Source organism: Camponotus vicinus, unplaced genomic scaffold (assembly GCF_025532165.1).
Source record: "Camponotus vicinus isolate PSW18456_S1 unplaced genomic scaffold, iyCamVici1.0 SCAF_8, whole genome shotgun sequence".
Classification (NCBI taxonomy): Eukaryota; Metazoa; Arthropoda; class Insecta; order Hymenoptera; family Formicidae; genus Camponotus; species Camponotus vicinus.
Window position 1 is genome coordinate 18,912,066 of NW_028141980.1, and position 25,351 is coordinate 18,937,416.

Consider the following 25,351-nt stretch of genomic DNA (forward strand, 5'->3'; position numbering starts at 1 on the left):
AATTTTGATTATATATATTTGAATATTTGAAAATTATATTTTAATTTATACAATATACACACGCACATTTTTATTAGTCTCTTATAGAAGCCTCCCTTATAGAGGATGCTTCAATACTGTTTCCTACGACAATAATAAGCGCAATTCATTTATTCATTCAAGGTGATCGAGTCAAATCGATAAAAGAATATGTTCCGTCGCACCTTTCCTAGGTAATTTGACTTGTTTGTCGAACAGGAAACAACTCTCGCGTGCGTCACATAAAAGATATTCTCCCGCGCATATCTATTCTCAAACGGCTCGCATGCTCGTTGGAGCATGACGGGCGCGAGTGTCTTTCGAAAGAGCGAATGGAACATTTGTCGGCAAGTCCATATGTGAGATCTAAAAATGGTAACGGTTGTGCGGGCGTCGAGTTGGCGGGTTTGCTCCCGAACCTGTCTCGTAAAACGGCCGCATTTTGCATTCTTCGTAAAGCGATACGATAAATCAGACGGTTATCTATAATCCGCGACCATATTCCGGTGCTACAAATTTATCGACCTGACAAAGAAGCTTGCTAACAGTCAAACCTGCGGAACGACTTTGTCGCTTGAAACTTTTAGCCCCATTTTTCAGATTTTATCGCGACAAGCATGTGCCGTTTCGACTCGTTATTCGATCATTCGAGCTATTACTTGATTCAATGATTAAAATTAGATCAAATTTAAAATAAATAACAATTAAAATATTATATCAACCTTCCTCGATTTTATCGCATAAGCTATTATTAAATAATCTCAACAATTATTTATGTTTAGAATTATTTTTCTATGCTGAATGCTTAGATTATGTAAAATTTTAAAAATTATCTGCAATTTTTTGACTTAATCAATTTGAATAAACGCGAAAATAAGTAAGTAGAGAAAAAAATGTGCAGAATTTATCTATATGTTAATTTTCAAAGATTCGGAAGAAAGATCGATAGTATTATTATAAAGCTGTTTGATGAACGTTTTCCAGGTTTTTGGCGATTTGGTGGCCGCTGAAATGCCAAATTACGAAACGACGGGCCCGCATGATGATCGTCGTGATCTGGTTCATCGCTCTGACGATGACGTCACCGTGGTTGCTGTTCTTCGATCTGGTCTCCATCTACGAAGACGATCCCGATCTGCGTCTCTGTCTGGAAAGGTGGCCGCATCCCGAGGACGGCTCGCTCTTCTTCCTGATCGGCAATCTGACCCTCTGCTACGTGCTGCCGATGATTCTCATATCTCTCTGCTACATTCTCATATGGATCAAGGTATGGCGCAGGCATATCCCCACCGACACCAAGGACGCCCAAATGGAGAGGTTACAGCAAAAGTCGAAGGTGAAGGTGGTCAAGATGCTGGTCGTGGTCGTCATACTCTTCGTCCTCTCGTGGCTGCCTCTCTACGTGATCTTCGCTGTGATCAAGCTAGACGTCGTACAGGAAGAAGACGAGATCCTGCCGATCGCTACGCCGATCGCCCAGTGGCTGGGCGCCAGCAATTCCTGCATAAATCCGATCCTATACGCCTTTTTCAATAAGAAGTACCGGCGCGGCTTCATCGCCATCCTCAAGAGCGGTCGGTGCTGCGGCAAGCTCAGGTATTACGAGACCGTCGCGATGATATCCTCCTCGACGAGCATGAGAAAGTCCTCCTATTACGTCAACAACAACAACAACAATTCATCGACTAGACGTGCCTGGCACGGGCCGCCGGTCCACCAGGACAGCAACGTCTCCTATATATTCAACCACACCGGCGTGTAATCGCTATCCGAGCGAGCCGAGGGTGCCCTGAGGTAGTCTCGCTTTATTGTGCAGATTTAACGATACCCGCTCTCAATGTGGGTGGACAAACCGGAGAGAGAAGAGAGGATCTTTCGACCTGGTGGCCTTTTCCCATCTGACGGATCTCCGGTCCACGCACGGTTGAAGCCGAAATCTGGCCAAAGTCAGCCGGTCCGAGAATTATGGGTCACTCGGGTGATCGACGCGATTGTTACTTCGGGCCGGAAGTCAGCGACGGAGAGATGATCGAGGGATTACGAGACATTTCAATGAAGATTGTAAGAAGACGCGCGTTTCTCGCGGCGGAGACGACTCGTCGTCGTTGCCATTGTCCTTGAGGAAGACGTCGTTGTTTTTTTGAATTTTGTCACAATGTAGCCGCTGCGTGTACATGTAATACAATAGTCGTTAAGAGAAGTTCGCCGCGCAATTGTTCGCTTAGATACGACACGATATGTGTCTATATAGCTTTTTCCGGAATCATTCCAAGACGCGACGACGACATTACGCTTCAACGAACCTTACGATTTCTTCTACATGTCGATGACATTTGTACGCCATTTTGAAAAATATGGGACAGGGAGAGACAGAGTTTGTTACATCTACCAATTAAAGCGCGCGAGTTTGTTACGATTGCGGCGGTGCATACATCTTCCTTTGCCTGTCGAGCACGTAATTAGCGCGACAGGGCAGAGTGGCGGGATGATGACTCGGGATGATGACTCGCGAGCGAGCGGATGCGCGCGAGTCGACTCGTTGTCTCTCGACGGCAAACACCACGGCTCTGATAGACAATTAGTCGCTGCGCGCGACACTCATCAGCGAAGTAGCCGCGTAATTAAAGGGGCGGAAGTGGAGGCGTGTGGAGGCACCACTTTACGCGGTGCGCTCGATCGAGCAGAGAAAGTCGACACGGACGGCGAGTGCGGCGTAGCGTAAGAATTGATTTCGGTCCATTGGCTCGCGAAGCGAGCGATCTTGGAGCGGATTTTCGATTACGGATTAAGAGATGGACAGATCGCGCGAGGGGTTGTGTAAGATATCTCGTTCGATTCACGCGGGTTAATTCATGTACAATTTCACGAAGGGTAATTTGTTATATTTTTGCCGGCCTTTCTGGTGGAAAGGCGTGATTCTTCATAAGAGTCACATTGTTATACACTGAAAAAAAGTAATGTTGAATTAACAACATCAGTGTAATTGGAATTTATTTTATTAATTCAATAACATTACTAATCGAATCAATACATGGTGTATTGATTTGATTAAAAATGTTATTGAATTAATAAAATAAATTCCAATTACACTAATGTTGTTGGTTCAACATTATTTTTTTTCCTAGTGTATTGATGCATCCTTCTTTCTCCGACACATTCTATAAATATGACAGAATGGAGAAGGAATTTATTTGGACAGGAAAAAATGAGTTAATCGACTCTTTGTAAACACTACCTCCACATGTAGATCAGCAATTTACTACTGTATGTACTTAAAATTATATATACCTTAGGATTACCTACATATATATATTTTCTTACCGAGAGACGTTAATCGAGTTGGTACTTTTGTCGTTTATCGGACGTTTAGATATTTACGGCTTACGCGAAATATAATAGAAGAGATTCACGCGAATGTGTCAGACATCACCAAGGCGTCTTACTTTAGTGTTTTTCATAGCTTTCTTTTTTTTAGATGCTTCTTGCACTTTTATTCGAAAAATATTCATATTATAATTGATCGTTGGGCGATTCGATTTGTAGAATGGATTAATCGATGATACCTTCTCTCGTATGATTTTTTGCGTTTGCACAAGCGTGATTTGTCCGAATCGTTCCCACGAGAGCGATTCTCTGAAGCTACGCGACGCTTGTCATAGCTTGTTATTTTGTCGCGCAAAGAATCATCCGTCGAAGAATCACACTTTTGCGCGGTTTAATGCGAGCAATCGCAGTTATCTGCTCGTTATACATTTTAAGATTTCACGACGATCGACTTCTCCACGGGTGCTGTTTTCGGGAAGGTTGTGTTTTCGGGACTGTTTACTCTAAATCATTCATAGTTGTACATTGATAAGTGCGAATCGCCGGGTTTTACGATAGAGCAATTATTTTCGTAAGGTTTTTATATAAGAAATGAGGGGTGAATCGTAGGTGTAACACGTTCGCATGTATTTATTACACGGTGGTCTCGAGGCGTTGGTTAAATTCATATCCACCTTAGTGGCGTGACGTCGCCATTAAGTCGGGCGGTGGCGCGATTAGGTCTGTAATGACGATAATAAAATAGAATGAGAGACACACGGGAGACGCGACCAGTAAAATGCAATCAGAAGCGATAACTGATTGAAAGAACTCGAGAGAAAGAGAGAGGCGTCGGAACAATCTTGGGGCTTGAAATTGGTATAATATTTCGCCCAATTCAATTTTGCCAGACACACGAGCGGAAATGATCTCTCTACATTTATACTGACGTGCATTTTTCGATAACATCGGCAACTGAACTCATCGAAATGATGTCGACTAACTATGTCGATGGCATAATCTCGAGATGTGACTTTATATATGTGTGTGTAATGAACGGCGAAAATATGCGAGTGTATGAGCAATGGATATGATACGCAAATAGTATAAACATGTAAGGATCAAGCGTGTGTGAATTTATCCGCTCCGTCTGTACATATATATTACATCCTTACTGTTGTTATTAAATATATACGCAGATATACATTTGTCCACGTTTGTCATTTCGTCTAAAAATAATATCTTTTTCACACTGTAGATTGTTAATCGTTATTTCCGATCGCGAAGCATTTTTTACGCACACGCTTTGTCACGGATTCTTCATTTTCCGGTGTTTAGAAGTTTATGAAATAATTCAGACAGGTTATGAATCCGCTGGAGGAATTTTTGCGTTCAATTTCTCGAATTGTCTCGGACACAGCGTGGCATTTATCAGATATGATAGATATCTTGTAATTAACGCGATAAAAATTACATTTGTAAATTAGATATATATAAGGAAATGTTGTAATTTTAAGAAAACCATTTGTAATAGGGCTACATATATAAAGCCGATTTGAAAAAATGCCGATATATTTAAATATTCAAATATTTGAATGTGTGTGTGTGTCACCAATTAAATTTTGAGAGGTTCGAATAATTCTATTTCAGAGATGAAACGAATGATCGAATAATTCAAATATTTCGAATGCACACACATTTTCAGGTGATTAAATTATCATCTATACATTTACTAGATATTTGTGATATTTCTGACCAATCTAACTGTACATATTTGAATAATACAATACAGAGAGAATACAACTGATATTTAATATATATTCAGTTGCTTAAAGATATTTAATTATATTTTATCAGAAAATTTACATGTATTAAAGTTTATTCGATTTATCCGAATAACACGGGATTATTCGAACATTTATAGCCCTAATTCATGCTCATTACCAACTCTTGTTTCACCGCGACTTGCAAGGTTGCAATCAAAAGTTTCCGGACTGACACTATAAAAAGTAATTGACTAATCCTATTCACGATTATCTCCTTCAAAGTAATCTCGTTAGGTATTATCCTTAACGGCGGAAGAGAAGATCCATACAATCTCTGTGATGAGGGTCGCACATGCAGACTCTTTAAATCTTTTTGAAATGGTCATTGGACTTAATGTTAATTACTTTTATTGGTTATCTAAGATATCTGGAAGTAGAAAAAAATGAAAAGAAATTATTGCTTTGAATAATTCGACTGATACGAGACTTGTTAAGCAAAGATAACCACGTGATCAGTTTGGAAACTACTTAATTGCAGCCCCTATGGTACAATTGGCGTCGAAATAGTCGAAATACTTTTTTCAATCATTTCCCTAATGCGTCCGCTGAAGGATTTTATCTCGATTCTTTCGATGCCGATTATACATTTTGTTACATGTGTTCGAAGATTCATGAACTCGCCATAATTGCGATAAAAAAATTGTTACAATTGTAATTAATGCTTCACGCTTGATAAACTTTCGAATAAATTGCGTTTTTTGCGGAGGTAAATTATTGCGTATATTTGTTAGCGATTTTATCAAACTGTGTTATTACAATCTTATATCACAGTGAGTTGTCGCATGTCGCATATTTCTACTTTGCAATCGGTCCTCACCGCACGATAATTTCATCAAAGTATCATCATAATAAGCGCCGTTTAAAATCTAGAGCCGTGTTCAGACTAGCGTCTCAAAAAATAAATGTAGTATTATAACTTGATAGATAATATTTTATTAACTTTAACTTGTCATCGAGAAAAATTCTATACAATAGATTTATGATAAAGGTACGCGTGATAAACTATACCAACGACAATTTTGCAAAGAAAAAATGAGTAAAAGTTGATAAAAACTCACAGATTATTTTATTGATATATAATTGTGTAAAGGACAAAGTTCTGAGTAATTTATACTTTGAATCAGATGGCGGTCTCTTCTCTTTGTTGAGATATATGACTTTGAATTATCATAAAGTTTTTAGAAAAGGAAATTTAATCCCAATGATTTTAACCTTGACATATATTTTCAAGATTATAATTCTCAACAACTTTCAAAGGGCTCTTATAATTAAATATTCATCGAAATATTAAACATTCACTTGGAGATTCAAAAATATGCAAGTGTGTATATCGAATTTATTTATTTTAAGTTTTTCTTTTGTGTGAAAAGTTTTCTAAACTATATATTTTATTTTACAATAAATCGCGTATAACACGATGTTGAAGTAAATATTCAATAAGTTTATTTTTATTCGAAGTAATGGCTAGAAATTCGTAAACTATACTTTTTCGAAATTTTTAGCAAATCTAAAGCAACCTTGAAACATACTGATAGTATTGATACAATAATGAGCAAATGTATAGAAAAGAAATATAAATAAATAGGATGTAATGAAAAGATAATACAAAAATAAATATGAACATTGTGATATTTCAAAATCGAATATCTAACAAAAAAAGATACCATCATCAAATTGAAAATGTAAATTATTCAGAGTTTTGCTCCCTTCACACACACACACACACACAATTATACAAAGTAATCCATGAGTTTTTATTAACTTTTACCAAAAGATGCATGCAGAAGGTATAATTCTTCAAGTTGTATCAAAGAATACTTTTAACATAAATCTTTTATATAATATCAATTTGCCGATATATCGATGAATTGTTTGCAAGATACGTCGAGAAGATAGTATAAAATTATTTCCAAGAGAGACAGCGAGAATCTGCCGACGCTTAGAAAGGTTAATCCATCGTCTCATATAAGCTTATTTTTTCTGATGGCGCGTGAGATACGCGAGGGAAGCCAGTGATAGCGTAAACTAGCGTTTCTCTCGATAGATTTATAAGCATTCTGTTGTGTACATAATTTTTTATTAACTGCGCGCGAGACACTCCCTATTATATTGTTATTGTACGTGTAATAATCTCGCTTTTCAAGCAGGATATGCGAATTAAATGTTTAATTAATAGGACGTATTTACAGTTATATTATTAGCGATGGCTACGCAAAGTAGTCGGGTATGTTTAATGATGAAGTAGCGGAGTCTGATGAGATGCAAGAAAGATTTTCACGTCCAGATACTGAAGGTGCACGTTCGTAATCGTGAGATGATGCCTTTGAACATTTCGATACTTTGTTCGTTCTCGTGTAAAAAATATTATTACACAATTTTGTGCAGAAATTGTGTATGTGTGTATGTTTGCGTATGAGTGTTACTCTCCGCGAGAAAAAGAGAGAGAGAGAAAGAGAGCGCTCATTATAATCATAAATTATCAAGCTGGTGAAAAAGGTGGTATTTTCTTCTAATCTTTCATTAAATTTTTTAAAGATAAAGATAAAAATAGAGAGAGAGAGAGATAGATTTTTTTTATTGATACATAGTTACTATTAATTTTTCGTTCACGTTTTAAAAAAAGCGCTTTTCTTTCTCGCACATGCAGTTTTTTTAACTCACTATTATTTAAAGTAGACTTGATACAATATCCCCTTTTTGCACAAATCTAATAATAATATCGTAAAGAATGTAATATCGCTTTTGCACACCGGTGTCACCGATTAGATTGACACTTTTGTTGCACATGTTGCGGATTTAAGGTCGTATACGAGGGATCCGATTTACGTTTCACGCTTCGAATAACGAGAGTCAGCTGTAATGTTAAATCCTCTTAGTACATATAACATTGAAAGATATGTCATCCCTCTTCTCTTTCCGTTATTTTGCTTTGACAGTTACGCGTTATATGGATAGGCAGCGTTATCTGTATAACAATGAAATAATAGAAACATACTAGATAAGGAGACAAGATTGCGAGAGCGAAGTCGATAAGTGTTTTAGCGTTGTATCAGAGCGTATGTGTAATGTACCAATCAAGATGTTACCAGTGTCGACGCCTCTTTACTTATTGACAACAAAAATATAATACGAAATATACTTGCCGTATTTTTTTTAAGTCGGATATACGTAAAATACTACGAAAGATAGTCTTTGTTTGTTGTACATGTTTTGCGAATAAATGTATATACATATACATATATCTACATATATAATAGATGGTATGTAAACCTGCGATTTGACGTTATCACGCCCGTCAGCCATGGAGGCGCACGTTCTCTGTCCATTGTTCTCGATGTAGCAATAAATTCGAATTATCCTTATGTCCAACATTTTTATAGCAGCGAATGCCGTGGTAATGCCGAATCGCGTCTCATGTAGCTGAAATGTATCGAGTTGCGAGTATAAGTATACGTATTTTCTCAAAAAAGAACATTAAAATATATACAATAAAACATATATCTCTATTGTGTACTCTTCTTCATGTAATCCTGATGTCCATCATCTCTTGTGTGTCATAGTCACCAGTTCAAAAAAGACGTGCACGTTTTCTCATTTACCTGGGCATGGAAAATTTAACGAAAATTGCACGAAATCACTAACACGCTTGACAAATATTGCAATACTCCTGATGGGCGAAAAACTGGAACGTATTCGCGAGGAACGTCGGTCGCTAAACGAGCAGCCGGAAAAGGACAGTTAAACTTTAATAGAACCAGACGAAATAAGAATCTACGCGAACAGGCAGCACGAATAATGGCGAAACGGAATAAACGTAGACGGAGAGAAAAAGGAACTTTAATTCGATGCGAAATGGAGTAACGAGGACGAAATTAAAGAAGAAACTAAATACGAAACAACCGTGTGACTTGCGTTAGAGTATATCGTGTTACTCATCTAAAAGAAGCCTACGCGTCGTCGATCTCTCTAACATCGGCAAGATCGATACTCACTTCTGACGGATATTTCGGGGGTCCGACCGCACATTGCAAGGTGGGCACCTGTTGAAAATTCCAGGCTTAATTCGGCTAACCGCAACAGAAGGTGCGATGTAGCCGGTGAAACGCAACTCCCACACGACGCGCAAAGAACGTTTGCGATAATGAAATGTTAGAGACTGAAACAGAGGCAGCCGGAGAGGAAATTCAACAAGATTATATTACAAAGTACACGCACATACATGAGAAAATTTTTGACATAAAAAAGATTGTACAATGTCTAATAAAGAAATAAATTACACTTGTATATATCAAACCAGAAAACTAATGCAGAACAAAGTTAAAGATATTTCTTAATTCGCTACAAAATTCTCACTCTATAAACCAAAATCTCTCATTAAACGCAATTCATTTTGCAGACGTTTGTCATACAAATTGAAAGAATGTAAACCAGTTCCTGCATTTTCAAAAAATTGCATAATTACATTAAATGAAAAAATTATGAAAATTGATAATCATAAGTGGTGTCATTCCTGAATAAAAGATCTCAATATATAATCATTATACAAAGTTATGTTCAATAGACAAATTCTATATGTGTGTATAATACATTACACATAAAAAAATAAGAATGTAATGCCATCGTTTAAAAGTTATTACTAAACAAAATCTGCGTATTGAATATCAATATTTAATATGATTAATAACGAAAGTCACAATATACAGAAAACAATTAATAGGATAGATCTTTAACCGAAAGCCCTATTCGAAACAATACATTGGACTGTACATATTACGTTAATAAACAACGAAAAACATAATGAAGAAAATTAAATTGAATTTAAATTAATAAAATTAAATCTATTATGAAGTATAATTAACAGACAGATAATTGTACTATTCTCTTAAACATTTATATAAACATGTTAAACATTATTATAATGCATTTAAATTATGTGGAAAATATTTTTCACGTGTAATAAAAATCTTATAATTGGAGAGAATACAAGAGCAATTAATAGATTATATTTGTTGAGAAGAATTAAATGAACATTTCCATATAATTAACGCAATAACATTCTACGATACACACACACACACACACACAAATATAAATATAAATATATAAATGTATAAGTACAATTTATCAAAAATGTCTCTATTTCCAGTTCAGATTTTCACATTTATTATATTAGGTAACATAAAATCCATCATATTATATAAAAGAAGAAAATTTTATTTAATATAGAAGTAATAAAACAAAGTAATAAGAAAGTTAGCAGTAAACAATTAGCAAGGAAATTGTCACGGTTTTCATACATTCTTTTTTTATAAAATTGTTTTTCTGCTTTTTTATTTTTAATTACAAAATATTATGATTCTCTCTTTCTTTTTCTCTCTATATAAAATTTTATTTCCTTTTTAAAAATTAAAAATATTTCTGAATGTAAAATAAAAGTGCTGTCGTAGCAAACGACCAGAAATCAGGTCATATAACACATCAGTGTTGCTGAATTGCAGAATAAGCGCTTAGACTTTACACCCGCTCGAACCGAATTAAATATGATTATATATGTAGATTATATATATGTCCGGCCGTCTAGACAATCCTTCCGAAATCTTGCATAAAAGAAAGAAAAAAAGGAAGAGAAAGAGAGAGCAGATTATAAAAAAGATGACCACTAATGCAAAATAAGTAATCGTTTATAGGATTAATAATATTTATTTTTCTTTAACTTTCGATTAAATCAGATATTAAATTTACGTTTAACGACACATAAATGGATTTTTCTAGAGATTCTGTTTCTTACCTTGAGTTTCTGGAGATTGCAAAACGAGACTATTTTACAAGAATTTGGATATCTTGTGTTCCTTTTAACTTTTTCTTTAACATTAATATAAAGTTTAGAGTAACGTATATTTCATGTTTGATTTCTTCTTGAGTTAATTAAATTTCTGTAGAATCTGCTAAGAATCTGGCGAAACACGCGTTTGTTGATGTAGGAGAATTTAAATTATGCGACCCTTAAATTATGCTGCACGTTGCACGAAATGTTAGTAATATATGTGTTACGTGTTAGAATTTAATAAAATACGGAAACGAAATGCGACCTAGCGACAGCGATCTTTGACTGGCACTTTTTCACGACCGCTAACACAAACGCAGTATAGCACTCTTTTATTCCTTTCTTTTCTTCTGATATCTGTTTCTTTGCAAATCTCTTTTTAGAATCTTGTGAATATAACAGCTGTAAAAAAAAGATTAAAGAAAGCACGTTTTTTTTTCATATCGATCAGGCAATTCTAAATCAAATATATCTTTACGTTGCATATTCTTTTTCGCGAGAAGGGCGAAGGGTGTGTGGTCTGTAATAACACACACGCACTCCTTCTACTTCCTCCTATACAGCATGATAATAGGTTAAGATAATAGAAGGGGAGAAATAACTCGATCAAAGATCGTGCCACAATTGCCGTGCACGTATACCCGCTATTTCGTATCTCTATATCTATTATTGCAGGGTGCGATACCGCGAATCTCGTTAATACCGTATAACCGTGGAAGTGACGGTTGACGAACGATGGCGACGAGAAACGCGAATAAATATCTGTCGATACGAATGGCGAGAATTTTAATGAAGACTATCGGTTTCTGGCCTGCCGAAACGAAAAGAGGAAAATTATTATTAAAGGGAACTTTGATCTATACGTTATTTGCGTTTGCTTTAGCTCTATGGATAGAAGCAACTGAATTGTACTTGACTACAGGCGATTTTTACGTGAGTAAAAGAAATCTTTTAATCTAATAAATTTTTTTAAAAAGAAAATAAATAAATTTTTCTAAAAAATCTTTTGATTCAATAAATTTTTCATTTTATTTTTTCTTTATTTAAACAGTTGTTTAGTATACAGAAATTTCTATGCTTTACTTTATTTCATAGAATAATATATTTTTTTGTACCAGGAACCAGATATTAATAATAAAAATAAAATTATATGTTAGGCTCTTACGTACACTGCTTGCACTGCTACTCCAGTGGTCATAATTTTGTTGAAACTAAGCTTCTTTTTATATCATCGAGAAGAACTGCTGAGAATGCTGAAATATACGGAAGATAACTTTTGGTACGTTCAGTACGATGCATATGGCAGCAAGCTATTGGAAAAAATCGACAGAAAAGGAAAAATGTTATTGTTCACGTTTACGTTCTTCACCCAAGGAGCAGTTTTCACGTATATGCTGGCGCCTTTAGTCGGTATTTTTAATTTACATCATTTAATAGAGAACAAAATACTTAAAAAAAAAAAAAATCTTTTATGTTCCAATAAATTAAGCTCTCTCTATGTTAAGCTATTTTTCTTCGTAGTATTCGTTGCGCGAACGGATTCATTTATCTCTCATGTTACATTTTTTTTTATAGAGAATAGGGGAAAAAACGTAAGCGAGAGAATACTCATTTGTAATATCTGGGTCGGAATTCCGACAAACGTCTCGCCTAACTTTGAAATAATTTTTTTTTTCGAGGTAACCCAACGTATTCATGCACTCGCTTATAGCATAGAGACATTAGAGTCAGAATTAATTTTCTAGCAATCGTTTTGTGACATTCGCGACTGTAGATTTGAGTGTACGTAATCCTTAATTAGATTTTAAAGAGAACGAAAATCATAGCCTTACCATCTTTTTTTCTCTAAACGGATATAATTTTATAGGTCGTAGCATTCATTCATTCGGGCCTGTGCTTTTGCTGCTTCGATAATCTCTTAGGTCTGATAAACATGCACACTGCTGGTCAGTTCAACATACTTCAGCATCGCATAGAAACCATTCTACAGAAAGTTGAGCGAGGAGGTACCGTAGAAATCAACCAGAAAGAAAAAATATACTTCGTATACGAAGAAATTATAGAATGCATCACAATACATCATAAATTAATCGAGTACAGTGAAGCAATGGAACGTCTTTTTATGTATACGACTCTCTTCCAGCTCCTGGTATCCTCCATTTTGCTTTGCGTCTCGGGTTTGCAAATATTTCTGGTAAGCATATAAAGTATATGTATGCTTATTGTGCAAGAGAAAAAGAAAGAGAAAGAAAAGAAAAGAGAGAGAGAGAGAGAGAGAGTGTGTGTGTTTGTAAAAAAAAAACGAGCAGAGAAAAATAATAGATAGATAATAAAAAAAATAATAAATCTCTATCTCTGTTAAAAAAGGGCCAAGGTACAATTGTCAGACGCATGATATTTATCGCCCATGCAATAGCATGCTTCTTCCAGCTGTTCGTGGTTACGTCGACGTCGAACGATTTGATAGAAGAGAGTCGCGCAATAGGAGACGCGGCATATAATGCCAATTGGCAAGTTTTATCTCACAATGATAACAAAGGTGTCAGAAATGCTATTCTGATGATCATGAAGCGATCCATGCATCCTTGTTCCATATCTGCTGGTGGATTCTTCCCGGTATCCCTTGAAACATTTATGACGGTTAGTATAAAAATGTGCGATTATACAGGTACGTATATCTATAATTGACATATCTAATCCTGTTTTCAGGTGTTGAGCACCTCTGTATCTTATTTTACTTTGCTTCGCAATTTTGTCGGAAAATAAAAGATAAGATAATCCTTGAACATAGGAAATTTAAAATTTTATTATTATATTATTTATTATTTAAGTAATAAATTGTAAGAAAAAGTTTAAAAATACTTACAGCGAACGTTATGTCAAAATATTTAGGTTTCGATCAGAAATGTTTTAGTGGAGACTTGTGCATTATTTTAAATTTTAAACTGTACAATAAAACATATGTTTATACAATACATAAAATGTACATATGTATATTATACAGTTGGCTAAGGATTGTCTAATTTTTCTGGCAAATAAAGCATGATATTTTTTCCAAAAGATATACTGTAAGCATTTTTCTTTACATAAAATCAGAATATGTGGGTGTGTTTGTTTCTTGTACACTCATATATGTATATAAAAAGCTGTTTATTACATAATCATAATTAATCACGTAAGTTTTATGCAAATACTACTGCTTTATCGTTCTGTTTTACGTCGTAAGTGAACATCCAATTTGCTACGAGATTCGATGGCTCGACTGACGGCAAAGAGAGAAAGCTTAACATTGTTCACAATGGGGAGATCGAAACTAATATATGCATCATCGATTGATCGCTTCGGCAAGGCAGACGCATTATGATGGTAGCTTGTCACTAGCACGTGGTAAGCTCGCGTCAATTTTCCTGCCTGTTAACATAATGGGCTTCCATTTACGCCGAGATAGCTCCGTCATTCGAATGTACTTAGGACTGAGGAGCAACGCGTTGAGAAAATTACGAGATTTGACACATGAGGTAAGAAGTAGCGATCAGTAAGTGTTATAAGGATCTTTATAAAAAAAATGAATCGACCTTTATAGTAAACATCGAGGTTCTGAAGGAATGGCTGCTCTTGCGTGTCGCACTTGCTTTGGACGATCGGCTTCATTATTCTCGTTGAAAATCATATTGTATACAAATAACACTAATGTTCGCAAAAATCGTATATTCTTTCTTGATAGAGACAAGAATTCTTTAATTTATTTTGGTGTTGAAACGCACAATTTATTTTTGTTCTGTATTTTATCATTTACTTCGAAGTAAAAGCGTATGTATGTGTTTGTACGCGCGGGAAAGCGAGAGAGATAGAAGGAGACAACTATTATTTAGCATTTCTTATTTAATTTTGATGATATAAAAGACGAAAGTTAGATAATTTTGTGTTCTAGTGTGATGCAATAATAGATTTGATTCATTTTGTTGAGAGAAATTTTTGAGATATTATTTACGACCAAAATAGATATTTGATTTTCGAAAGGATACAATAAACTACGTGGGATGACTATGACCTATACATTTACATTCCATTATTTACGTTGCAAACGTTCAATTACACTTTCGCACCTTTCTTCAATATAGCTTTCGTTTCCTCCTACGCCACATTGACGAACGCTTTCAAACACCCACGTAAAGCGATGCTGTACTGCATCAAAAGAAACCCTTTACATATTTTGTAGATAGAAGATCGATGAAGGAACAAAATAGAATAGGTTTTATCATTCAAATTCGCTGCTTAAATTTTCAAATCTCTTACGAAATTATTTATACAATGAAATGATATACAAAATGCTATATAAAATGTGCTATTTTATTCAACTATAAATTAAATAAATGTTAATAACGGATAATTTTTGTATCAAAGTTTGTGTTACTAATTTTTTCATATTAGTTGCAAAAAAGGCATTGCAAATGGTTAAATTACATAAGAAGTAAGACACTATTATCTGAAAAATAATTGGGAAAATAAAACAAAAATATATCTGAAAAATAATCTGGATTAAATTGAATTTTTTGTTTCATAATATTTTTTTGAAACATTTGTCGATGTAAGAGATGATACTAAATCATTAAATATTGTTAGAAATTTTTTATAATTTGGATATATATACATAAGTATGTAAAAAGATTTCCAATTTAAATTAATATTATTTAATATTATTAATATTATTTATTTATTATTAATATTATACATATATATGAAGATTTATATAATTTTTATTATATGAGAGGGCGAGAAAACAAAAAGAAAAAAAAATACAAAAATGTTTTATATATTAACATGCAAACTAAAAAGATATAATTATATTTTTTGTAAATGATTGACAAAATAAAAATGTTTGCAAGCTTCCCTTTAGTTAATAGAAAATTCAGATGTTGTTTCAATAATCTTCCTATTCCTTGTCTATATCACGATATTACATATGCCAAAACTGCGTGAAAAATTGTTTATCAAACAATAATTAATCAGTAAACATTATTAAAAATATAATTACCTTTGCTATATTTTTACACAGCAACAATTGCAAATAGATATTCAGTTTATGATGGATCTCGATAACTCGTAGTCTAGTTACTGAAGCGGAAACAACTGAAGGAAGCAAACTGTGCATTGTTAAGCAAAGACCGACATCACACACATCACCTATTGATTGCCTTAGCAATCACGGGAGACAATAACAGGCTACAATCATATGCATCTTATAGTGCTACTTATCTCATAGTACGAGATAAGTGCGCACCAATTTTTCTGTCTGTTAGAATAATGGGCTTCCACTTACCGGGATGTAGCTCGGTTATTCGGATGTACTTAGGGTCGCAGCGATGTAAGAAAATCACGAGTTTCGGCATGACACAAGGTAAGGAGTACCGATCGGTGAGTGTTACACGGGTCTTCATGAAAATGGTAGGCCTCTGGTACGTCAAGACACCGCGGGAACAGCTGCTCTTGCGCGTTGCATTTGGCTATGCCGTTTGGCAGATTATCTTTGCCATTCTTGTCGAGGGCGTCGATCTGTATCATTGTATAGGCGACTTTTACGTAAGTAACGCAGCGATCGTTTTTCGCATTTTTTCCCTAGATAGATAGAAGCAAAAGTTAATTATATGTTAATTGTTTCACTTGTTTTTATATCTAATTTTATTTTTATTTCATTTATTCGATATTTATTTTAAATCTTTTGTTACATATATTCAATCAATTTCACTTCTATTGATACATGATGTAATCTGCATAAACTGACTCGCTTTTACCGAGATTTATCTTTAAGTTCCTTAATTATAATGCTTTTAACATCTGTTCATTTATACACATACGCACTGTCAGAACATTAATATAGAAGCAACATACATCTACTTATAATTAAGTCTCGACAATTTTATTACTCATAGGCTGTCACGTCCAATTTATGTACAACGTTGCTGCTAGTAATGATACTAGTGAAGTTGGGAAGCTTCATGTTCTATCGCGATATGATAATGGATTTGATCCATTTCGCTGAGAAGAACTTTTGGAATGTCACTTACAACGAAGTTGGTACCCGAATTCTGGAAGGGTACGACAAATTAGGAATGATTATGGTTTATACTTTTACGTTGATCGTTTACGTCGCGACATTCAATTACATCTTCGCACCTTTTTTTGGTATAGTTACGGTTTTCGCTTATCCCGCATTGACGTTATCTTTCAAATTCTCATATAAAGCGATGCTATACAGCAAAGGAGATTTTTTCATTTTTTATAGAGCATCAAGGACTAAACGAGACAGAGAAGATTCTACCATTCAAATTGTGGATCGATTTTCCATATCATTCACCGTATTACGAAATTACTTATGTTATACAGGTAATAGTGTATAAAATTTTTAAATTTTTTAAATTTATTTTATATAATATATTATATATTGTATTTATTAAATATTTCACAAAATATATAAAACTAAATCGAATTCTTTATATTTGTAAAATTTAATTTTCGGAGTTTTCTCTCACTTTAAATGTTCTTTAAATATTAATAAAAATTTAATTTATATAATTTATCTTCTTATTTCACATATTAATTTTTATAACGATAACTTAATTAATTATTTCAAATATTTACATTTTTGTTACTTGCTTAATTATAATAAAATCGATTTTGAAAATCAATCGAGGCAGTGCATTTGAATGATAAGTCAAATCTACACACAACTGTTTCTATTTCTATTTATATACAATATCATAACCTAGTATAAATCAAACGATACAAGTTTCAATAATGCATTTATTTCATTAAATTAAAAATTGCTGCAAATGTTATCCTTTTTGTCGGATCTAAAGTAATTGTTAAATGAATTTAAGAAGCGTAATTGTTTGTTTACAAGTATGAAGTGAATAAAAATAATTGTGTGTGACAAAATCTGTTGAGCCGATTCTCGTTGTCAGATAAATGCATAAATATACATTTGAAAGATTTTTAAAATTCATTTTCTCGAAAATGAAGTTTTGTATGAAAAGATTTTATTCCATATTTTCGACTTGCATTTGTATCAGAGGAATAATTTTCATTTCTTTTCTGTGTATTATAATATCCTATACATATATACACTATAAATATACATATATAATATATAATATATAATGGAAATGATTTCTTATGCAAAAGTTCTTATAAATATTATATATTATACATAAATACATACATTGGTTCCCATAATATTTATAATTAATTATAATAATCATATCAATATTATATATAACGAAGATATAAATATTAATTAAATATATTCAACTATGCAAATGTCAATTTACATGTAAATGTCAAATTTTGATAGTTTACGAATTAGTACTTTCTCAATTATATTAGAATCCCATTAACTGTCATGTTGCAGTCACTTTCGACGATACATTCGGGTATATGTACTTGCTGCTTTGATAATTTTGTAAGTACGTTCAATATCCATACGGCCGCGCAACTGAAAATTTTGGCTCATAAAGTGGAAAGAGTCACCGATTGCATCAATAACGTGATCGATCAGAAACATCTGTCTGAAACGGATATCGCGACGTTAACATTTAGAAATTTGCAAGAATGTGTGCAACAGCATCACACCCTCATACAATACGTGCATAACATGCAACGTGTATTTGCCGTTATATTGCTAGGACAATTACTGCTCTCCAGTATAGTCATCTGTTTTGGTGGATTCCAACTTCTCGTAAGATTTCGAATCTTTAATTTCAATTAATTCTTTACCTCATATCTCATTGTATATTTTACGATTAATTCTATTATATTTTTACCGCAACGCGTTTTCGCGAAATATTACATAAATATTTATTTTGCATTTTATATTAAAATTTAATGTCTTTTCAATTTTTATTAATTTGTTTCTCTCTTATAATTCATAAATCTAAAAATCTCACAATTATAATGTGTGTCTAAGAATAGACGTATTTAGTAATTTCTAAAAAGATTCCAAGATGTATAGCTAATGAAAAACATCTCTATTTATTAACAGTTAAATGTTACATCTTATCAAGACTGCTAAAATTGAAAGTAAAATAATATGGAAAGTTTTCTTTTATTAAAAGTATTTTATTCTTTTAAAATTTTTTACGAACACTTTTTTCGCAGGCGGCGGAAGTAGTCATTAGAAAATGTATTTTTGGCTTCCACTTTGTGGGCGGTCTTATCCAGTTACTTATTTATACATGGACGTGTAATGATATAATCGTGCAAAGTACAGCCATCTCCGATGCCGCTTATAACTCCAAGTGGTATCTTTTACCTAACAATGGCCCAGGAAACGCAGTGAGGAAAGGGTTAATTATAATCATGATTAGAGCACGTCGACCGTGTACATTAACTGCTGGAAGTTTCGCGGTTATGTCTTTGGACACTTTTACTGGGGTAAGTGCTGTAGGATGAGCCTCCTTTTTTTCAGGATAAGAAGTTTATTTATTGTAAATTTTAAGTAGCGCCACACAATCTCTCTTTTTGCAATATAAATACAATATTACATAAATCACACTTCATCCTTTTGCCTGATTGTAAAATAATCCATCAAAAATGATTATAAGATATGATTAAATTATTTTATATGCTAACAAATTAAAAAATAGTTATGTCATATAATATTGCATTGTATACAAATTTTATATATTTTATCAATTATTTGACCAAAATATTTTATATTTTTTATACTGCTGCTTAGATATTTTTTGCATTATTTTTTTAAAAATTGAAAGGATATTATAATAAATTTTCTACAAGATTCAATACATATAAAGATGTTTAATATCCGCTATATTTTATAAATTTATTCTTGCTTTGATTTTCGCTTATGATTAAGTTATATGCGATAATATAAAATTAATTATTAATTATTAATTATTAATTATTACTTATATATGCAACAGATATTAAGCACTGCAATGTCGTACTATACATTGTTACGACAAATGAGCGAAGAAAATATATAGATTTAAAATTTAACATTATAGAAGAGATTTCTAGCATCAAATTAAAAAAAATATATCCAGATATCATCATTACATTTGGTCCATATATGGTATACATGACTAAACAAATTTTAAAATCAAGAAAGCACTTTTTGTGCGTTGTTAGATATATTCGTGTCGGTAAGTTAGTAATTATACGAAGGATTTCTTTATAACGATAATTTTTTTTTCATTTCAAATTTGCTTAAATTACGTATTTTTTAGAGTAGTGATTTTGCATATGACTATTGTGAATCAGTATGTTTGTATTGTGTGTAAACAAATTTTAAAAAATCACAAAATTATTTTTGAAAATTAGGCAACAATAATAGAATAATTTATGAAAATAATAACGAATATATATAGAGAGAAAAATGAGCTGTCGCATTCTCAAGACCATAAGGACTTGTCGCGCTTCTTCCTTCTTGTGATGTTTATCGGAATATCTTCTAAAGCCATTTATTCTCAAGTATTCTTAAAAGATGATTACTATTACTATTTCTTCCGCCTCCAATTTGTTCACAAATATTAATATAATATATATAATTTTTGTGTTTCTCTTTTAGTCTGATTCTTTCCCTTCAATCTGTCCGGCATGAGTAGCTCTATTAATAGCTACAGCTGATATTCATATTCATGTTTTGAAAATTTGTTGAGGAAATATTTTACGTACTACGCATATATATATTTTTTTTAAGTTATAAATTAATTATCGACTCTTAAAAATATTGCATCAATACTCTTGAAGTGCATTGTTGTTTCTTTTCCGCGATGATAATTGATTATCTCACTATGCCTACTTCGTGAATAATTATCATCGCGAAGATCACGTATAGTTTGACAATTCAACAATAGTAAAAAAATTAAATACATTTGTTTATAATTAATTTCGTTTTTGCTACGTTGATGAAAGTTCTTCATTTCTTTCAGAGTATATTAAAAAGATTCGTTTATAATTAAATTTTACACAATTTTACATATAATTATTAATATTTATAATATTTAATATTTAGAAATAAATTAGAATATTTTATACATTTTATTTTCAATAGTAGTCGTTGTGATAAAACCACGACGTGATAGTGGCGATGGCGTGCAATTTGATAAATTTAGTTAAGGAATATTTCATTACATTGTAATAAAAGTGGCGGTGGCAGTGGCGAAGACAGTGGCGGCGGTGGTGACGATGGCGGTAAACGATATGTGATTAATATGTAATATTAGGTAATATTAATAATAATAATACTAAAGAAAAAGAGAGAGACCATAATTTTTATTAGAAATTTATTTAGAGAGACCACAAAATTATTTATATAGAAATTTATTTAATATATATAAACGTCTTGCTTTATACACTCGCGTTACCGACATTTCATACACATAGCATGGAATACAACCAGAAATTTTATGTCCACAGAGAGTGTATCACTTTTAGGTATCATTTAAAAACGGATCATGACGTCTCTCATTTTTCTCTCTATAATGAATAAAAAATTATCGAAGAAATTATGTAAATAATTAGATGAAATAACGAGTTATCTCATACAGATAGATTCAAATTTTTTAATATTGATTCTTGTGATCTTCAATAGATTACTGTTCGACGTATGATATAAGAGATGAAATACCATACATTGAGTACGAGTTTAAAAGTGAGCCATCAGTCGGCAACTATTCATGTCTTCATTCCAAGTTTTCAACAGATGAGAATTTAACAAGATTTATGATATTGTTATAGTGAAAAATCCGAAAATAACAAAATAAATATCATTTTTACATTTACTTGTTAATGTGATATTAAAAAACTTATCATCATTATAATAATAATTTAATTTCTAATTTTGTGCTTATAAGCATCGTTTTTATTTACTCTTATTAATGTTATGTTGTATTTATAAAGAATCTAGAGTACACAGAGAGATTTGAAAAAAAAATGATTAAAATATTATATGATTATTTCAGATACAAGCTTAAATATATAAAGAGTTTTTTTATAATAAATTATTTTTTCTCTACAATTACTGTATAATTAAAATTTAATTAATAGCATCACATTAAAGTGCTATGCAAACGTTTCTTTCACTATTTTGTATTCACAAACAATTAGAAATAATTATATTTAATATGATGTATTATTCATTTTCCTCTTCCCCTTCTTCCTTTTCTTCTTCTTCTTCTTCTTTTTCTTCGTCTTTTTCTTCTTCTTCTTCTCCTTTTTCTTCGTCTTTTTCTTCTTCTTCTTCTCCTTTTTCTTCGTCTTCTTCTTCTTCTCCTTTTTCTTCGCCTCGTAAGTCTTCTACAAATTTCTTGAACATTTCACATGGTTCGCCGTTAGCCTTTTCGTATCCAGGTGCAAATGTTTGTACTTTTTCCAACCAATTAGAAACATTTTCATAATCTTCCAAGTGAAATCCGAAAGCCTGATATAATAAATTGACTGAGTTTTTGAACATTTTGAAGATAAATCTTAGATATGATCTTGTATTGACAAGTAACAATTAGATTTGAATATCAGTAAAATTACTGAAAGGGATACAATGCATAAAACAATACACACACATGTATGTATATATATATATATATATATATATATATATATATATATATATATATATATAAAATGTTAAAAATTTCATCAAAAAGAAATGCTATACAAAAAATGAATATAACAGTTTATCATGTTATAGTTTATTTTAAAAATAGCTGATTGTTGACTTTGTATAATATTCAACGGAATATTACCTCTGCTGTGGTAACAGATGAGACTAAGGAAAGGTCAGCAATGGTCAAGTTATCTCCAGCTACGTAATCATGTCCTTCGAGAAATTTATCTAGAATATGGAAAGCCTGTGTCATATTCTCATATTCCACCGGATCGTACGTATCGATCTGCTTTTTTAACACGGGCATCTGTGACAAAAATTGTCATGAGATTGCGGTCATTCTATTTAAAAATAATTAAATATATTACGTACATAATAATTGAATACTCTCGCGTAGAGCGTGCCAAGATCAAAGTATAATCTTTGATCTATCAGAGCACGTGCCTCTGGATTCTGCGGATATAATGTATCATTCTCGCCGTATTGATCAACCAAATAAGTCATGATAGCTCGACTAAAATTATGTTTTAATGAATAAAACGCAAGAGAGATGCGTCGATATCATTTGAATATTTCTACAAACCTCTCTGATATCTTGAAATCGTTATCGACTAGAAAAGGAATTGTCCTTTGTGGATTTAACTAGAAGAAAAGAAATTGTGCTTTTCACGTATTAATTAATTAACATGATATTTTTCAGAGTTTTCTACTTTAGATATATTTTATCTATTGATCCAATATCCAGAGTTTTATCAAGTTTTATATTTTTACCTGCTCATATTCCGGATCCCCAGCATGCGGGTTCAGCATTATCAGTTCCATCTCGAGCCCAATCGCTTCTGCCGTGAGCAATACGGCTCGGCATGGTGGACTCGGAGGTAAATAATACAGTTGCACAGACATATTTGGCCTTAAGCTATTCAATTTGTTATTTATGGATATATAAGTTCTTTTACTTATGCTAGTAAAACACGCTTACAAGTCACCTTGTTGTCAATTTTAAATTATGCCACAAGTAAAATATTCGTTTTGAGAAAACGAATACATATGCGATTCCGGGTTCGTATAAGACTGAACTGCATAAAGTTGCGAGTTTCTCATCAATCGATATACGGACACACGTTTCAGTATTACGGACAGTATAAACGACATGACCTTTAGACTTAGAAATAGATGGATAGATAGCTTTTTATATATTTTTTATACCTAAAAGATATAAAGTACAATTGAAGCAAATATTTGAAAAATATATATATTTATTTTCTATTATATCTATGTAATTCTAATATATCTATGTAATTTTAAAAATACTAATTGTAAGAATAAATTTTAAGAAATATAGCATATAATATAACAACATTATATTTTTTTATATATTGCATTTGGTGCATAAATCAATGAAGTGGTAAAGGAAAGAAGAAGTTTTTACATACCTTCTACAACTTCTGTATTTCTGTGATTACCGATGAAATACGACAAAACTGAATGAGAGTTTTCATATTATAATTATTACTTAAATATTACTTTAAGAATGAAGTCATATAAACATCAAATCTGAAGACAATTGAGTCTTCTATAATAAGATTATGAATGATAAATCGCGCATAAATTCACAGTTCTCTCGAAAGACCCATTAATGTAAAGATATACTTGAAAATTGTTCTTATAAAAGACGCAGTGCAGAAAAATCTTCCAACTTAAAAATTTCATTTTCCAGTTTTATACAAAACTCAACTCCATCGGATATATATATTTATATTCATATTTAATTCTAGAAATCCTATTTAAAAAAGGTAATTATGTATATAATTGCAGATACAAATTTTACAAGTTTTGAGAAAAAATTAAGCGTTAAAGACGTAAACAGATTATTACTATTATACTCTGTTTTTAAGTTAATTTACATATTCCACTTTATTTTAATAAAAATTTGAGTTTACTTCTCAAGATGCTTAACGAGAAAATTGCACAAACAATACTTTTATCTCCAATTTCTACATATAAATAAATTTTTGCACATAAATATATATTTCTATAAAAAATATCGCTATAAAATACATAAATGAATTACAGAATAAAGTGAATTATGTAGTGGAAAGAAATTTAATCTTTATCGAAGTAATTACATTAATTATTAATTGATACTTAATTCAACTTTTGAGATTTTGCGCGTACTTTTAACATAATTCTGCACCGATCGATAACGTAGAATTTACCTATTAACAGGATTTCAAGGAGAGAGGAAGCTTTTGGTTTGGTCACTTGCTGCGGAGACTTTTTGTTCATAACAAAGGCGAGCTTGGTCAAGATTCTCCAAAGGAAGAGCCCTCAAACTATGCTAAAAGTTTTCCCATTGTTAAGTGACCTACTCATAGAGGTAAGAATTTATAACTTTACCTTTGTAAAAGATATAGGTATATATATATATATATATATATATATATATATATATATAATATTTTCTTATTATATGTAATATATAAGCGTAGTTCAAATATAAACGAGATTTTCCGTAAAACGACGGAATATTAACTTAGGCCAAAATGGCTGCATTAACGAGTGAACGTAAGTGTTTCTGACAACGTATCACAAGGAGAACTATATGGCTCTCCAGTCAGTAACAGCACGATGTGCGAGCAACTAGTACATCCGTCTATGTCATAATAGATAATCATAAAGTTTTTAGCGAACAAAAATATATCCGGCGCCGAAATTTTATATAGATTGCGAATACAGTTTAAGACCAACGTTTATCCT

General features: G+C 32.3%; 4 protein-coding genes across 5 annotated transcripts in view; 3 read left to right on the plus strand and 1 right to left on the minus strand.

Moving 5' to 3' along the window:
- The window catches only part of Sifr (SIFamide receptor), a 40,851-nt gene extending 37,868 nt beyond the window's left edge, over positions 1 to 2,983 (plus strand). The window contains exon 3 of the mRNA XM_083105896.1: positions 1,003 to 2,983. Coding sequence (XP_082962022.1) covers positions 1,003 to 1,780 — 778 coding nt within the window. The 3' untranslated portion in view covers positions 1,781 to 2,983. The remainder of the gene's footprint in view (positions 1 to 1,002) is intronic.
- An 8,712-nt stretch (positions 2,984 to 11,695) lies between these two features.
- Positions 11,696 to 13,737, plus strand: LOC145976425 (odorant receptor 49b-like). The gene is made up of 6 exons (XM_083107482.1): positions 11,696 to 11,904; positions 12,129 to 12,381; positions 12,547 to 12,650; positions 12,839 to 13,165; positions 13,339 to 13,611; positions 13,681 to 13,737. Exons 1-6 carry the CDS (start codon positions 11,707 to 11,709, stop codon positions 13,735 to 13,737), a joined length of 1,212 nt encoding a protein of 403 aa, XP_082963608.1. The 5' UTR covers positions 11,696 to 11,706.
- A 2,571-nt stretch (positions 13,738 to 16,308) lies between these two features.
- On the plus strand, positions 16,309 to 20,085 carry LOC145975787 (odorant receptor 13a-like). The gene is made up of 6 exons (XM_083106492.1): positions 16,309 to 16,551; positions 16,902 to 17,154; positions 17,255 to 17,355; positions 18,380 to 18,706; positions 19,126 to 19,401; positions 19,911 to 20,085. Exons 1-6 carry the CDS (start codon positions 16,315 to 16,317, stop codon positions 19,971 to 19,973), a joined length of 1,257 nt encoding a protein of 418 aa, XP_082962618.1. The 5' UTR covers positions 16,309 to 16,314; the 3' UTR covers positions 19,974 to 20,085.
- A 1,924-nt stretch (positions 20,086 to 22,009) lies between these two features.
- LOC145975785 (glutathione S-transferase 1-1-like) lies at positions 22,010 to 23,750 on the minus strand. 2 transcript variants are annotated; one of them, XM_083106489.1, is made up of 6 exons: positions 23,581 to 23,750; positions 23,366 to 23,510; positions 23,178 to 23,236; positions 22,967 to 23,108; positions 22,734 to 22,901; positions 22,010 to 22,411 (listed from the first exon to the last, which is right to left on the minus strand). In XM_083106489.1, the coding sequence occupies exons 2-6, from the start codon at positions 23,495 to 23,497 to the stop codon at positions 22,124 to 22,126; spliced, it is 789 nt and encodes a 262-aa protein (XP_082962615.1). In that variant the 5' UTR covers positions 23,498 to 23,510; positions 23,581 to 23,750; the 3' UTR covers positions 22,010 to 22,123. The 2 variants fall into 2 exon arrangements, with proteins under 2 accessions (XP_082962615.1, XP_082962614.1); XM_083106488.1 differs by having other exon boundaries at positions 23,366 to 23,750.
- Between the last annotated feature and the right edge of the window lie 1,601 nt (positions 23,751 to 25,351).

Coding starts and splice junctions, on each gene's coding strand:
- LOC145975787 (XM_083106492.1), top strand. CDS start 16,315: ATGTACTTAGGGTCGCAGCGATGTAAGAAAATCACGAGTTTCGGCATG. Junction 18,707..19,125: donor TTGGTGGATTCCAACTTCTC/GTAAGATTTCGA, acceptor CTTTTTTCGCAG/GCGGCGGAAGTAGTCATTAG. Junction 19,402..19,910: donor CTTTGGACACTTTTACTGGG/GTAAGTGCTGTA, acceptor TATATGCAACAG/ATATTAAGCACTGCAATGTC.
- LOC145975785 (XM_083106489.1), bottom strand. CDS start 23,497: ATGTCTGTGCAACTGTATTATTTACCTCCGAGTCCACCATGCCGAGCC. Junction 23,237..23,365: donor GGGATCCGGAATATGAGCAG/GTAAAAATATAA, acceptor CTTTTCTTCTAG/TTAAATCCACAAAGGACAAT. Junction 22,412..22,733: donor CATCTGTTACCACAGCAGAG/GTAATATTCCGT, acceptor TTATTATATCAG/GCTTTCGGATTTCACTTGGA.
- LOC145976425 (XM_083107482.1), top strand. CDS start 11,707: ATGGCGACGAGAAACGCGAATAAATATCTGTCGATACGAATGGCGAGA. Junction 12,651..12,838: donor AAATAATTTTTTTTTTCGAG/GTAACCCAACGT, acceptor ATAATTTTATAG/GTCGTAGCATTCATTCATTC. Junction 13,612..13,680: donor CCCTTGAAACATTTATGACG/GTTAGTATAAAA, acceptor TCCTGTTTTCAG/GTGTTGAGCACCTCTGTATC.